The sequence below is a fragment of the Balaenoptera physalus genome, assembly GCF_965194825.1.
Source record: "Balaenoptera physalus genome assembly, chromosome: 10".
NCBI lineage: Eukaryota > Metazoa > Chordata > Mammalia > Artiodactyla > Balaenopteridae > Balaenoptera > Balaenoptera physalus.
In genome coordinates, this window is record NC_138889.1 from 46,928,653 (window position 1) to 46,945,005 (window position 16,353).

Sequence of the window (16,353 nt, forward strand, 5' to 3'; positions counted from 1 at the left end):
GTGGTGCGTGGGCTTCTCGTTGCGGTGGCTTCTCTTGTTGCGGAGCACGAGCTCTAGGCGCGTGAGCTTCAGTAGTTGTGGCACGTGGGCTCAGGAGTTGTGGCTCTCAGGTTCTAGAGCACAGGCTCAGTAGTTGTGGCGCACGGGCTTAGTTGCTCCACGGCATGTGGGATCTTCCCGGACCAGGGCACAAACCCATGTCCCCTGCATTGGCAGGTGGATTCTTAACCACTGTGCCACCAGGGAAGTCCCCTAATATCTGTGTTAATTTTAATAATGTGAACTTTACTACATGTCCTACAACATTTTTTAACTGAAAATTTGTCATTAGCATATTTATTTTTAATGTTCTAAGAGAAACAAGGTAGCCAAAGATATGAGTACTTTATTATTTCTTCCCTTTGAGAAGTTTTCTAAACACTTTTAAAAAGATAGTGAAACAACATTAAGGAATCACTACACTGTGCTTTAGACAATATTAATGAATCTGAACATTATTTGTGCAAAGGTACTAAAATGTGATTCTAAGATTTTCAGTCATGTTTTCAAACCACACATGCTGAAGTCATTCTGTGTGCTATTCTGTGCAGGCCCCCTTCAAATCTGGGGTGATATGATTGGGCAAAGACTCTGTTAAAATCTGTCTCTTAATTCCTAGCTAGTTTGAAGAAGTATCAGTAATTTATAAAGGCATCATTCCCAAGAGTTTGAGAGGAACAATATTGTGTTCTACCTGTTCACAACCAGATCAGCCTTAAAAGCTATCCTGATACATTTGGCCAACACTTAGAAGAAGGAGGTTTATAGGCTCCTACAAGGCCTGAGGGAATGTTAAACATCATATGTAATTATCTTTTACAATGTCTGAAAGAATAGAACAGAGTTATGAATATTTGGCAAAATGTACATTTTCCTTTAGAATACATTATAAGATTAAATCAAGCCAGATGCGCACTCAGGCATAGAAAGACTAACTTTGTTGCTCCCTATTCTATCTTCTTGGCTTAGATCTTCTTTTCATAACCTAAGATTTAGTTCACAATAAGGGAAACATCAAGAGACATGGGAACAATCAGATTGGTAGCTTGGAACTCGGTTGGGATTCTTGCTTTCTGGCAGCTACAACTTTTGCAGCATAGAAGCTCTGGCCAGCGTTAAGTATTGATAGTACGAAGTAAAAGTGGTGGTGGGTTTTTACAGATCACATCGTCTTATTTGGAGATTTACTAATGACAAAACATTGCTCTTGGAGTTATTAAAAACTAGAACGTAAATTAAATAATTAAACGTTAGAGTCAGAATTATAAATGAAGTAATATCATTTTAATAATATAAATAATATTTAAGTAATATGATTTTTATATTCTTTTCATTTATTTCAATATTTTAAACTACAGTTAGTAGTAATAATCCTATTAGAAACACTGATTGTGGAATAGTGGTTTGGAAATTCCATGTTACAATAAATCTCAACCCTGAACATGTGCTTTTTAGTTTGTTTATGATTCGTCATGAAGAAATGATTAATACCTAACTTTTTATTTAGTGTTTTCACTGACCTCCAAGCTACTTATCTGCTTTGATGAGTTGTTTACATATCTCCATGGTGTCTTCACCTTCCTTTACTTCTTTTCCTTGGAGCATCCCTATGTGACCTACGTTAATTAGTCAACATAGTGAGCTCGAGGATCTTCAACTTACTTCATGTAACCCATTCTCTATCACAAGGCCCTCAGAGCCACTGGCATATTCTTTCATCTGTGCTTTAACTTCAGCCCATATTTCCCCTTAATTCATATTGTTGTACATTGATTCCACTAATTTTCAACAAATCCTTTTTTTCCCCCTACTCCATTTGACTTCTCATGCAATCCTTAGCCATTTTCCATATTTTTGCTTTAGTGGAGACATTGGCCTGCCATAGTTACAAACTGTGTAGTCAGACAAACCCAGACCCAAACTCTGTCTTGGGCAAGTTGATTTATTTTTTTCCTTTTTAAAAATTTTTTTTTATTTTTAAAAATTTTTATTGGCATATAGTTGATTTAAAATGTTATGTTAGTTTCTGCTGTATAGCAAAGTGAATCAGTTATATATATATCCACTCTTTTTAAAATTCTTTTCCCATAAAGGTTGTTAAAAGTTGATTTTAAGTCTTAATTACTCAATTTCCTTAACTATAAAAGACAGCTCACCAGGGTTATTGTGAGCTTTTAGAAATGAGGCATTTAGCCCTGCCCTTGGTGCATGATAGTCAATGAACACTGGCTAGTCACATGCAGATGATCCCTTACCCATAACCCTTATGCTAGATGTATGTTCGGAATTCAGAATTTTGAGGGTTGTAAAAGGTATGCGTAATTAATATATTACCTAAGATCTCTAGTAGGATATGAGGCAGCATTCTTAAACAAATGGGTATTTCTGTAGGAAAATAGTTCTGTATGAACTTTTATACAGAAGTATTAACCTCCCATCATTACCTTCCCATCAATTCAGGTCTGATAGTGCCACCAAATGCGTTATGAAAAAACTCATTTTTGAAAATTTCTGAATTTTAGAATTGTGGAAAGGGATTGGGATTCTGTAAAATAAAGGGAGATACTGCATTTTCTTATTGTGAACTAAAAATTATTCTCTCATTTTTACTATGTGGCTGTTTCCTATATTTGCTAAACATGGGACCACAGGTACTTTTTCTTACCTCCAGTACCACAGCTCACTCCCCTCCTCAGGTACCCTTGCCACTTTACTCCAGATTTCTTCTGAGAATTATGGGAGGGAATGAAATAAAACTCTTTCAGTAGGAGTTTCTTCATTGGACACAGAAAATTCAGGTCACATTGATAATTATTTTTTTCATTTCCCCTGAATTTGTTAGGATGTGAAGCGTATAAGAATATCTGCAAAGAAAAAGACACTAAAATCATCAGTCTCCATTTCTTCCTTCGTGGTTAAAAGCTGTGTCCTCTTAAATATTTTAACTCAAAATATATTTAAGCAAGATTTATGGTTAGATGGAATATACTAGCCGTTTTAGACTATGTGTATTTTTTGTTTTATATAATACATATGGGCTTTTCGAGAAACGTATAGTGTCTTATTGACTGGTTGGCATTGCTTTTTTTCTCCCACTAATGAGGATCTGTATAGATTTTTTTTAGTCCATTCCTTTCTATTTCTTATTGATTTTGGAGATTTTCTATGAGAATAAAAGTAGTAATTGAATCATACTCTGGTACTATATAATTATTATTCAGAATTGATTCCAGTATTTATTTATTTTTTTAGTGTCCTACTGAAACCAAAGCAACATTTGGGGTCCACCTTAAAATAGTAGGAGACTGGACAGGTATGTAGAACATAGAGTTTTAAAATATACGCTTTGAAAATAATGGGTCATACAATAATTTTGATGTCTAAGTAGTGGAATGACCAGCATGTATAGAAATGTGTATGTGTTCTCAAGCTGTTTTGTTTTCCTTCTTTGCTTGTACAGTTTTAACATTCATGTGTCTTTTTTTCTTCTGTAAGATGCATTTTTGGAATTGGAATACCTTGGATATCAGTAATTAATAGTGTGTTGTTCATGTGATTGCAAATCATAGATTTCTACCTGCTTGTCAGATGTACTGGAAATAGTGGGAACACTGAAATGTCTTTTAGAAAATGTCATTTTAAAATTAGTGGTTGGTTTTACTTTCAAAATAATCGACACCTGGGATTGAGATCACACAAATCTTCCAGTTCTTGCATGACTGTCTGCATGGTATTATCTGTATATATAGCAACTCTAGAACATCTTTTGTATAGTGGTCATTTATAATAGCAGGTCTGTTGGTGATGTTTTACTCTTTTATTGATAAGATTTTTTTTTATTATCTGAAAGGTGCATTGTATTAAGAGTTCTGAGTAAATAAACATTATTCATTCTTATATTCCCTTTGCCCAACAGAGTGACTGACAAGTGAGTGCTCAGTAAACGTGAGCTTGTTGGCTGGTTGTTTACTTTGACTATTCAAAGGAAACGATGCAAATGTAAATAAAAAATAATTTTTAATTGAATGCTAAACTAGGAGTTGGTTTGTGAAAACTATACAGAATCAGAAAAAGGCAGATTCAGTGTAATCTCGGGCAATAAGAGAAGCTTCACAGAGAAGATAAAATTTGAGCTGAACATTGAAAATTAGACAAATGAAGAAAGAAGAAGGTCATTTAAGTGCAATCCACAGCACTGTCAAAAATCAAGGAAGGTAATGATTAAACCTTATTTGAGAAGTGTGAGTCAGTCAGCCTAGCAGAAGCAAAGATATTGTTCTGGGGAGTAGTATGGAAAAACCATTTAGGGTCAGCATGGTAAAGATCTTGAATGCCTTGACAAGATGTTAGAACAACTTAGAGATGTTAGGGAATCTGAAGGATTTGGAGCATCGTAATGTAAATGGTATTGATAACTTGGTAGTTGATTAGATTAGGATCAAGGGAAGACTTATTCGTACTGGAAGGCAGAGGAGAAGGAGTCAATAAAGGAGTGAGGATGGAAACTGAGGACTAGAAGAAATGTATTTGCAAATGCAGCTTAAGAAGTTAGTACTGGAAAGGGGGGGACTAATTATTGTAAAAATTAGGAGAGGACAAGGTGTTACGTAATAGAGAAGAGATATTTTAGAAAGGACAGTAGAAAGAGCTTATATTATACAGTTAAATAATAATAGTGTGTATAAAATCCTTTGTCTCTAGAAAGAGCACTCAGCTTGGAAATGGAGATGAGAAGAAAATGGGGAAAATATGCAACATAGGATTTAATGGGCAAACAAAGAAACTAATCCAAAGATCTTTGAGCAGTGATGACCTATTTGGAATCATGAAAAATCAGGCTTAAATTCATATTATTCATTTGATAGCTTTAGAAAGAGATCATTGTGGTCCATTGTTAGAAGAATACTGGTGTAGTATACAAATAGTAATTCTCATAAGCCCAGAACTAGTTGATATAATAAAAATTGTTTTGCACTGTTTGGCAAATAAAGAATGAGCTGAAATTCTTCTCTGGTAAGAATCCCAATATAGTAAGAATTAACTTCAATAATTAATGGTAATTGATAGAATTCTATATCTGAAGGGTAACAAGCATAATGAAGTCATAATTTAATTCATCAGGGTAAGCAGAAAGTTCATCAGGGCTTATTTTTTTATTTTTATTTTTTAAACAACTTTATTGGAGTATAATTGCTCTACAATGGTGTGTTAATTTCTGCTTTATAACAAAGTGAATCAGCCATACATACACATATATCCCCATATCTCCTCCCTGTGGCGTCTCCCTCCCACCCTCCCTATCCCACCCTCTGGTGGTCACAAAGCACCGAGCTGATTTCCCTGTGCTATGTGGCTGCTTCCCACTAGCTATCAATTTTATATTTGATAGTGTATATATGTCAATGCCTCTCTCTCACTTCGTCCCAGCTTACACTTTCCCCTCTCCGTGTCCTCAAGTACATTCTCTACATCTGTGTCTTTATTCCTGTCCTGCCCCTAGGTTCTTCATAACCTTTTTTTTTTTTTAGATTCCATATATATGTGTTAGCATATGGTATTTGTTTTTCTCTTTCTGACTTCACTCTGTATGACAGACTCTAGGTCCATCCACCTCACTACAAATAGCTCAATTTTGTGTCTTTTTATGGCTGAGTAATATTCCATTGTATATGTGTGCCACATCTTCTTTATCCATTCATCTGTCAATGGACAGATGTCTGGACTATTGTAAATAGAGCTGCAATGAACATTATGGTACATGACTCTTTTTGAATTATGGTTTTCTCAGGGTATATGCCCAGTAGTGGGATTGCTGGGTCATATGGTAGTTCTATTTTTAGTTTTCTAAGGAACCTCCATACTGTTCTCTGTAGTGGCTGTATCAATTTACATTCCCATCAACAGTGCAAGAGGGTTCCCTTTTCTCCACAGCCTCTCCAGCATTTATTGTTTGTAGATTTTTTGATGATGGCCATTCTGACTGGTGTGAGGTGATCCCTCATTGTAGTTTTGATTTGCATTTTTCTAATGATTAGTGATGTTGAGTACCCTTTCATGTGTTTGTTGGCAATCTGTATGTCTTCTTTGGAGAAATGTCTATTTAGGTCTTCTGCCCATTTTTGGATTGGGTTGTTTGTTTTCTTGATATTGAGCTTCATGAGCTGCTTGTAAATTTTGGAGATTAATCCTTTGTCAGTTGATTCATTTGCAAATATTTTCTCCCATTCTGAGGGTGGTCTTTTGGTCTTGCTTATGGTTTCCTTTGCTATGCAAAAGTTTTAAGTTTCATTAGGTCCCATTTGTTAATTTTTGTTTATATTTACATTTCTCTAAGAGGTGGGTCAAAAGGATCTTGCAGTGATGTATGTCATAGAGTGTTCTGCCTATGTTGTCCTCTAAGAATTTTATAGTGTCTGGCCTTACATTTAGGTCTTTAATCCATTTTGAGTTTATTTTTGTGTATGGTGTTAGGGAGTGTTCTAATTTCACTCTTTTACATGTAGCTTTCCAGTTTTCCCAGCACCACTTATTGAAGAGGCTGTCTTTTCTCCATTGTATATTCGCCTCCTTTATCAAAAATAAGGTGACCATATGTGCGTGGGTTTATCTCTGGGCTTTCTATCCTGTTCCATTGATGGATATTTCTGTTTTTGTGCCAGTACTATACTCGCTTGATTACTGTAGCTTTGTATTATAGTCTGAAGTCTGGGAGCCTGATTCCTCCAGGTCCGTTTTTCTTTCTCAAGATTGCTTTGGGTATTCGGAGTCTTTTGTGTTTCCAAACAAATTGTGAAACTTTTTCTAGTTCTGTGAAAAATGCCATTGGTAGTTTGCTAGGGATTGCATTGAATCTGTAGATTGCTTTGGGTAGTAGAGTCATTTTCACAATATTGATTCTTCCAATCCAAGAACATGGTATATCTCTCCATCTGTTTGTATCATCTTTAATTTCTTTCATCAGTGTCTTGTAGTTTTCTGCATACAGGTCTTTTGTCTCCTTAGGTGGGTTGATTCCTAGGTATTTTATTCTTTTTGTTGCAGTGGTAAATGGGAGTGTTTCCTTAATTTCTCTGTCAGGTTTTTCATCCTTAGTGTATAAGAATGCAAGAGATTTCTGTGCATTAATTTTGTATCCTGCTACTTTACCAAATTCATTGATTAGCTCTAGTCGTTTTCTAGTAGCATCTTTAGGATTCTCTATGTATAGTATCATGTCATCTGCAAATAGTGACAGCTTTTCTTCTTTTCCAATTTGGATTCCTTTTATTTCTTTTTCTTCTCTGATTGCTGTGACTAAACCTTCCAAAACTATGTTGAATAATAGTGGTGAGAGTGGACAACCTTGTCTTATTCCTGATCTTAGAGGAAATGGTTTCAGTTTTTCACCTCTGAGAACGATGTTGGCTGTGGGTTTGTCATATATGGCCTTTATTATGTTGAAGTAAGTTTCCTCTATGCCTACTTTCTGGTGGGTTTTTATCATAAATGGGTGTTGAATTTTGCCAAAAGCTTTTTCTGCATCTATTGAGATGATCATATCGTTTTTATACTTCAATTTATTAATATGGTGTATTACATTGATTGATTTGCATATATTGAAGAATCCTTGCATTCCTGGGATAAACCCCACTTGATCATGGTGTATGATCCTTTTAATGTGCTGTTGGATTCTGCTAGTATTTTGTTGAGGATTTTTGCAACTATGTTCATCAATGATATTGGCCTGTAGTTTTCTTTCTTTGTGACCTCTCTGTCTGGTTTTGGTGTCAGGGTGATGGTGGCCTCGTAGAATGAGTTTGGGAGTGTTCCTCCCTCTGGTATATTTTGGAAGAGTTTGAGAAGGATAGGTGTTAGCTCTTCTCTAAATGTTTGATAGAATTCACCTGTGAAGCCATGTGGTCCTGGGCTTTTGTTTGTTGGAAGATTTTTAATCACAGTCTCAATTTCAGTGCTGTGATTGGTCTGTTTATATTTCCTGTTTCTTCCTGGTTCAGTCTCAGAAGGTTGTGCTTTTTTAAGAATGTGTCCATTTCTTCCAGGTTGTCCATTTTATTGGCATATAGTTGCTTGTAGTAATCTCTCATGATCCTTTGTATTTCTGCAGCGTCAATTGTTACTTGTCCTTTTTCATTTCTAATTCTATTGATTTGAGTCTTCTCCCTTTTCTTCTTGATGAGTCTGGCTAATGTTTATCAATTTTGTTTATCTTATCAAAGAAGCAGCTTTTAGTTTTATTGATCTTGGCTATTGTTTCTTTCATTTCTTTTTCATTTATTTCTGATCTAATCTTTATGATTTCTCTCCTTCTGCTAACTTTGGGGTTTTTTTATTCTTCTTTCTCTAATTGCTTTAGGTGTAAGGTTAGGTCGTTTATTTGAGATGTTTTTTGTTTCTTGAGGTGGGATTGTATTGCTATAAATTTCCCTTTTAGAAATGCTTTTGCTGCATCCCTTAGGTTTTGGGTTGTCTTGTTTTCATTGTCATTTGTTTCTAGGTATTTTTTGATTTCCTCTTTGATTTCTTCAGTGATCTCTTGGTTTTTTAGTAGTATATTGTTTAGCTTCCATGTGTTTGAATTTTTTACAGATTTTTTCTTGTAATTGATATCTAGTCTCATAGCGTTGTGGTTGGAAAAGATACTTGATACAATTTCAATTTTCTTAAATTTACCAAAGCTTGATTTGTGACCCCAGATATGATCTATCCTCGAGAATGTTCCATGAGCACTTGAGAAGAAAGTGTATTTTGTTGTTTTTGGATGGAATGTCCTATAAATATCAATTAAGTCCATCTTGTTTAATGTATCATTTAAAGCTTGTGTTTCCTTATTTATTTTCATTTTGGATGATCTGTCCATTGGTGAAAGTGGGGTGTTAAAGTCCCCTATTATGATTGTGTTACTGTCGATTTCCCCTTTTATGTCTGTTAGCATTTACATTATGTATTGAGGTGCTCCTATGTTGGGTGCATATATATTTACAATTGTTATATATTCTTCTTGGTTTGAGCCCTTGATCATTATGTAGTGTCCTTCTTTCTCTCTTGTAATAGTCTTTATTTTTAAAGTTGATTTTGTCTGATATGAGAATTGCTACTCCAGCTTTCTTTTGATTTCCATTTGTATGGAATATTTTTTTCTATCCCCTCACATTCAGTCTCTATGAGTCCCTAGGTCTGAAGTGGGTCTCTTGTAGACAGCATATATACAGGTCTTGTTTTTGTATCCATTCAGCCAGTCTATTCATTTTGGTTGGAGCATTTAATCCATTTACATTTAAGGTAGTTATTGATATGTATGTTCCTATTACCATTTTCTTAATTGTTTTCGGTTTGTTATTGTAGGTCTTTTCCTTTTCTTGCGTTTCCCATCTAGAAAAGTTCCTTTAGCATTTGTTGTAAAGCTGGTTAGGTGGTGCTGAATTCTCTTAGCTTTTGCTTGTCTGTAAAGGTTTTAATTTCTCCATCGAATCTGAATGAGATTCTTGCTGAGTAGAGTAATCTTGGTTGTAGGTTTTTCCCTTTCATCACCTTAAATATGTCCTGCCACTCCCTTCTGGCTTGCAGAGTTTCTGCTGAAAGATCAACTGTTAACCTTATGGGGATTCACTTGTATGTTATTTGTTGTTTTCCCTTGCTGCTTTTAATATTTTTTCTTTGTATTTAATTTTTGATAGTTTGATTAATATGTGTCATGGCGTGTTTCTCCTTGGATTTATCCTGTATGGGACTCTCTGTCCTTCCTGGACTTGATTGACTATTTCCTTTCCCATATTAAGGAAGTTTTCAACTATAATCTCTTCAAATATTTTCTCAGTCCCTTTCTTTTTCTCTTCTTTTTTTTTTTTTTAATTTTATTTATTTATTTATTTATTTATGGCTGTGTTGGGTCTTCGTTTCTGTGTGAGGGCTTTCTCTAGTTGTGGCAAGTGGGGACCACTCTTCATCGCGGTGCGCGGGCCTCTCACTATCGCGGCCTCTCCCGTTGTGGAGCACAGGCTCCAGACGCGCAGGCTCAGCAATTGTGGCTCACGGGCTTAGTTGCTCCGCGGCACGTGGGATCCTCCCAGACCAGGGCTCAAACCCGTGTCCCCTGCATTGGCAGGCAGATTCTCAACCACTGCACCACCAGGGAAGCCCCTCTTTTTCTCTTCTTCTTCTGGGACCCCTATAATTCGAATGTTGGTGTGTTTAATGTTTTCCCAGAGGTCTCTTAGACTGTCATCAATTCTGTTCACTCTTTTTTCTTTATTCTGCTCTGTGGTAGTTATTTCCACTATTTTATCTTCCAGGTCCCTTATCCGTTCTTCTGCCTCAGTTATTCTGCTATTGATTCCTTCTAGAGAATTTTTAATTTCATTTATTGTGTTGTTCATCATTGTATGTTTGCTCTTAATTCTTCTGGGTCCTTTTAAAATGTTTCTTGTATTGTCTCCATTCTATTTCCAAGATTTTGGATCATCTTTACTATCATTACTCTAAATTCTTTTTCAGGTAGACTGCCTATTTCTTCTTCATTTGTTTGGTCTGGTGGATTTTTGCCTTGCTCCTTCATCTGCTGTGTGTCTCTGTCTTCTCATTTTGCTTAAGGGGTGTCTGTGACCTTATTACGATTTTAGGCAGCCTCTCTGCTAATAGATGGGGTTGTGTTCCTGTCTTACTAATTTTTTGGCATAGGGTGTCCAGCAGTGTAGCTTGCTGGTCGTTGAGTGGAGCTGAGTCTTAACGTTTAGATGGAGATCTCTGGGAGATCTTTCACCATTTGATATTACATGGAGCCAGGAGGTCTCTGGTGGACCAATGTCCTGAACTCGGCTCTCCCACCTCAGAGGCACAGGCCTGACACCCAGCCGGAGCACCAAGACCCTGTCAGCCACCCAGCTCAGAAGAAAAGGGAGAAAAAAAGAAAGAAAGAAAGAAGAAAATCAAATCAAATAAAATAGAAAGTTATTAAAATTAAAAATTAAAAAATTATTTAAAATAAAATTTAAAATTTAATAAAAAAAGTAAGTAGGAAAGAAAAAAGCAACCAAACCAATAAACAAATCCACCAATGATAACAAGTGCTAATAACTGTATTAAAAAAAAAAAAAACCGGACAGACAGAACACTAGGTAAAATGGTAAAAGCATAGATATATAGACAAACTCACACAAAGAAGCATACACAGGACAAGATCTATAATCCTCCCAATGCAGACCACTAGCGTTCTCAGCCACACAGGCACTTATAAATGTTATTCACTGGCTTCACCTACACGCTTGTCTGAAGTTTGTGCGACATGGACATCTTCTTAGTAATCTTCCAATTACTGGCAATTTTCAAGTACATTGAAGAAGGTAAAACATGTGGCAGGTGAAGTAATGGCCCCCCAAAGCCACGGAAATCCAAATCCCTGGCACCGCCTGGCTGCTGTGCAGTGATGGGGACCCGGAGCCCCATCATGGCTTATTACTAGCTATTGTTACTGAGTTTCTTCATAAAGTTATTTTCTATTGTCAGTGGCTCATTAAAATAAATGATTATCTGATTATCTCATCATTTATTTCAACCATCCCTATTAGGAACACTTAATAGTTTTAATTTTATCCTCTTTTTTAATATACAGTGCCATTGAGGGAGAAACAAGATCATTCTCTTCAGAGAGTTCAGTTCCAGTTAGATGCTTTTCAATTAATAGACTTTCTTGGTTGTTGACTTTAAATATTTGTTGATTTGTAAAAAACTGTCAGGCATTCATGCAGAGAACCACTAAATAGTTCTGCCGCTATCTGGCACTTTAGTTCAAAAGACGTTTTAGCTGTCTTAAAAAAATGGAATTATAATTATCAAAGGAAAATTGGGAATATCATTGCTGAAATCAATGATTATTGGGTTTTTATTCTAAAAGAATTGATTATTAAGTCTTACTCAGTATTAAGAGTAATAAGTATAGAAAATTCCAAAGAGATGCTTAAGAAGTTGAGTATCAAAGGTTTACTTCTCTAAACTGACTGAGAGATATTTTACAGTGACTATTTCTTCCCTGAAATATGTTCTGCCTGGGCACATCTAAAGAACAGGTTTAATACCACCTCCTGGGTCTAATGTAAGACTAATCAGCTACACCGAGCTGTAGAGTACCCAAGAAGCAAATGAAGCAGCCTAAAGAAGAGACCTGTAGTGACCTGAAATACACTTCTTGTTGTTGTTGTTGTTGTTGTTTCTATGACTAGCAAATTATAATGGTCATATCTGTGGAAGATAACATTTAAACTATGTGTAATTTTGGGTAATAATCAAATATTTATTAAAAACTTATTCTATGCCAGACACTGCACTAGTCTCTGGAGATACAGCACTGACCAATGCTGTGTTCTAGCCAGTAGAGACCTCCAAGAAACAGAAAAGCAAATCAATACATAGTGTGTTAGATAGTGATGAGTGCTATGAAAAAAATAAAGAAAGGTAAGGGAGTAAGAATGATGAAGGGTGGTAGTGCTATTTAGATAAGGTATTTAGTTATGGACTTTCTGAACAGACATGTAAGTAGATAAGGGAATAATCAGATGGATTTCAGGAAGAAGTGTGTTTAGGCAAAGGAAACAGTAAGTGCAAAGTCCCTGAGGTGAGGGTAACTTTGGATAGTCAGGGAACTGCAAGGATCCCAGTGGGGCTGGAATACAGTCAGTGAAGGGAGATAGTAGTGGGAAATGAGATCAGAGAGGGGAGTTGGGGATCAGACTCTGTGGGTTACAGGAGGACTTGGATTTTAATCTGATTGAGATAAAAGGCATGATTTTGAAGTCTACATTTGAATGATTAGCCATTTTGTTCTAATATATACTACCTAGTGTTTGCCAACCCAAGGGTTTTGTGTGTGTGTGTGTGTTTTGTTTGTTTGCTTTGTTGTTTCAAAAAAAAATACTGAGTTTAGGGAGAAGGAGGAAAAGGGGATACTTCTGAGCACTGTAGAAAACAGATCAAAAAAAAAAAACAGGTCAAATTTTTTTGGTGAAGGGGAAGGTGTATCATCATTTTGAGATGCCTTGCCTTAGTGGTGGTTCTATCTTCTGCCATATGGGCCTGGTTTATGGGTTCTGGTAGCCTCACCTACACCCTATATCCCACTAGCTTGTATGGATGGTAGTAGCTTCCTGCTACTCTTTGGATTTCTCCCCTATCTTTAATATAGCTTCCCAGTTCTTACCTCACCTGAGTTCCTTATATCAAATTCCTTTAATTAAATCATATAGAGCCCTTCCTGGTTTTGGCTGGACCCAGACTTAGAAGGTCAGCAAATCCTCTCTGAACAAAGCATTGAATCACTGAGAGGAGTGATATATGGGAAAGATAAGAGAAAGTGTAAACTTCCTGAAGCAGTCAAATGTTTACATCCAAGGACCAGTAAGAAGTGCAGTGTTGCTGGAACTGAGTAAGTGGAAATGTTATAAGGAATAAAGTCTGAGAAATACCTGTGGACCAGGTATGATAGGCATTTGCAGACTTCAATTTTATTATAAATGTTATGGAGAACCATTGGAGGATTTTGATTAGGGGATGACTCATATTTGAAAATGGTAATTCTGGCAGCTATGTAGAGAATATGTTGGGGGGGTCAAGAGTGGAAATCAGGAGATAAGTTGAGAAGCTCTTGCTGATGTCTAGACAAGAGGAAATGCTAGTTACGCATAGGGTGATAGAGACTAGGTCTTGAGAAGTGGATGTATTTTGAAGGTGTATCTGACAGGTTTTGTGGATGCATTGGAGGTGGAGTGTAAAAAAGTTAGGAATCAAAGATAACTCCAGGGATTTTAGTTCAGTAAGTAAGTGGACGGTATTGCTGCTTATTGAGATATAGAACACTGTGGCATACTGGGGGGACAAGAGTAGACATTCAAAGTTCAGTTTTGTACATTTTAAATTTGAGAGGTCTAAACTAGAGATCTAAACTTGGGAATCATTAGTATCTTCATGGATTTAAATCCTTGAAGCTGGACAGGCTCACCTAGGGCAGTAATTCTCAATCGTGTAAGATCCAACACCTTGTTTTATAACATTTCATATGCCCACTTTACATTCTTAAAATTCAATTTACAGGTATTATATACACAAATGATTTATAAAAAAATCAATATACCTTAGTATAAAGGAGCTATGTAAATAATTTATAGTAAATGATTTACATTCAGTATTTAAATTCTTAAGCATGACTACACTAGAAGTCATAAGAAATAGGTGACTTGTACCCATATACAGAATCATCATGAATAAAACAGTTCTAAATGCAGGCTCCCAATGCAAGTCAAATACTGTGAGCCCCAGTTCTTTTATGATGTGCTTTTCCAAAATGGTGAATATCTTTTGGTTAAGTTCTAGACACAATAGAGTACAATAATATTTAGTTTACAGGGTAGTTACAATCCCAGAAATTCCAGTGCATATTTAAATCATGCAAAAACTTTGCATCTTTTATAATTATAAATGAGTTTTTCATGTACATGAATGTCCAGAAAGTCATTTGAAAAGCATACGGGGAGTGAGACAATTTCTTGTTGCACAGTATTCTCCACAAATTGCAGGATGTCTGCTGTCTCTGACCCCTACTCTGTAACCATCAGTAACTTCTCATCATCATTGTGAAAACCAAATTGCCGCCACAAGCTCTCAAAAGTCCCCCTAAGAGGTGGTATTCTTCCATCAAGAGTAACTAGTTTAAGAAATGTGTATAGGTAGAGAAGAAATCTAACAGAGGACTGAGTCCTGAGGCATTTCAACATGTAGAGCTCAGCAAAGGTGACTAAGAAGGAGTGGCCACTAAGGTAAAAGGAGAACCAGGCAAGTCTGAGTCCTGGACACCACAGGACAGTGTTTCAAAAATGAGGAATGGACCAGTTGAAACAAATGCTGCTGAAAATCGGAGTGAAATGAAGGCTGAATTAATGACCTTAGGAATCGTGTTTTTAGTGGAGTTCTGGGAACAGAAGCCTGATTGAGGTGGGTTCAAGAGATAATAATAGTAAGAGAAGAACTGGAGATGGTAAGTATAGGCAAATTCAGTGTGTTGGGGCCAGCTCCTATGAGCTCACTAGGTTATAGGGTGCTTATTTTCCAACTCTGCATTCAGTGAAGTCAAGTTTGATAGCTTTAAATCATCCACAGTATTCCATAGAAATTGACAAACACCATAAGGTAGGGATTAAAAACATTTTTTAAAGACCCGTCTGTTAAATATTTGCCAAAATACCTCTGGACAAATTCTAAGGAGTTGGGATATAAAATGAAGTAAAGAAATAGGACAGTAGTTGAAGGGGCGGAGGATATAGGGACAAGGCACATATGAGGTTAGAGTACATATAAAATAAATATATACATGTATTTTATATAGTTTTATATTTACACTTATATATTTGATGTGAACTATTATGTTTATATATGTCTAAGGACAATATGAATAATAAGATTAAAGTAGAGATGGAAACATTGATAATGCTGGAGAGATAGAGGTTATAATTATAGGAGCAAAGCCCATGAGGGTCTCCTAATGGGTTCCAGAAGGACTAGATTACAATGTACAAGTGGAGGAGTTGACCTCAGGTAAGGCAGCTGGGCAGTTCATGCTTTATAGGAAGACAAGAGAAGATGGTTATAGAGCATGGCTACTGATTGGTTGGTGGACTTGGAGTGAGAAGAATGGGATTTGTCTTCTGATTCCTTCTTTTTTTTTAAATTATTTATTTATTTAGTTTTGGCTGCATTGGGTCTTAGTTACTGTGTGCGGGCTTTCTCTTGTTGAGGCGAGCAGGGGCTACTCTTCGTTGCGGTGCACAGGCTTCTCATTGCGGTGGCTTCTCTTGTTGCAGAGCACGGGCTCTAGGCGCGCAGGCTTCAGTAGTTGTGGCACGCGGATTCAGAAGTTGTGGTGCACGGGCTTAGCTGTTCCACGGCATGTGGGATCTTCCTGGACCAGGGCTCGAACCCGTGTCCCCTGTTTTGGCAGGCGGATTCTTAACCACTGCGTCATCAGGGAAGTCCTTCCTTCTGTGTTCTTAGTGAAATAAATAGTAAGGTTTTCACTGAGAATGAGGAAGGGGGGAAGTACTTTGAATTTTGAGGAGAAGGAAGAAAGTGTAATGTATCATTTTAAATAGTAAATTCATGAGTGAAGCATGATGGCCTTTCTGAGTTGTGCCAAGAGTCCTACTGAGATATGTGGTCCAAAATTTAAAGTGAGAGAAGTCAGAATAATTGTGAGTTTTTTCCTGGCATGGTCCACTTCTTCAGATTAGCTATTGAGCAGGTGGGGTGTTGGATTTAACCAGCATTGGTCCACTCCTT

General features: G+C 36.5%; 1 protein-coding gene across 3 annotated transcripts in view; it reads left to right on the forward strand.

Annotated features, from left to right (window-relative positions):
* NOX4 (NADPH oxidase 4) overlaps nucleotides 1-16,353 on the forward strand; it is a 145,968-nt gene that overhangs the window by 73,740 nt on the left and 55,875 nt on the right. For all 3 annotated transcript variants that reach the window (XM_082410173.1, XM_082410174.1, XM_082410175.1), the window contains one exon: nucleotides 3,292-3,352. In XM_082410173.1, the coding sequence (XP_082266299.1) occupies nucleotides 3,292-3,352 (61 nt within the window). The remainder of the gene's footprint in view (nucleotides 1-3,291; nucleotides 3,353-16,353) is intronic.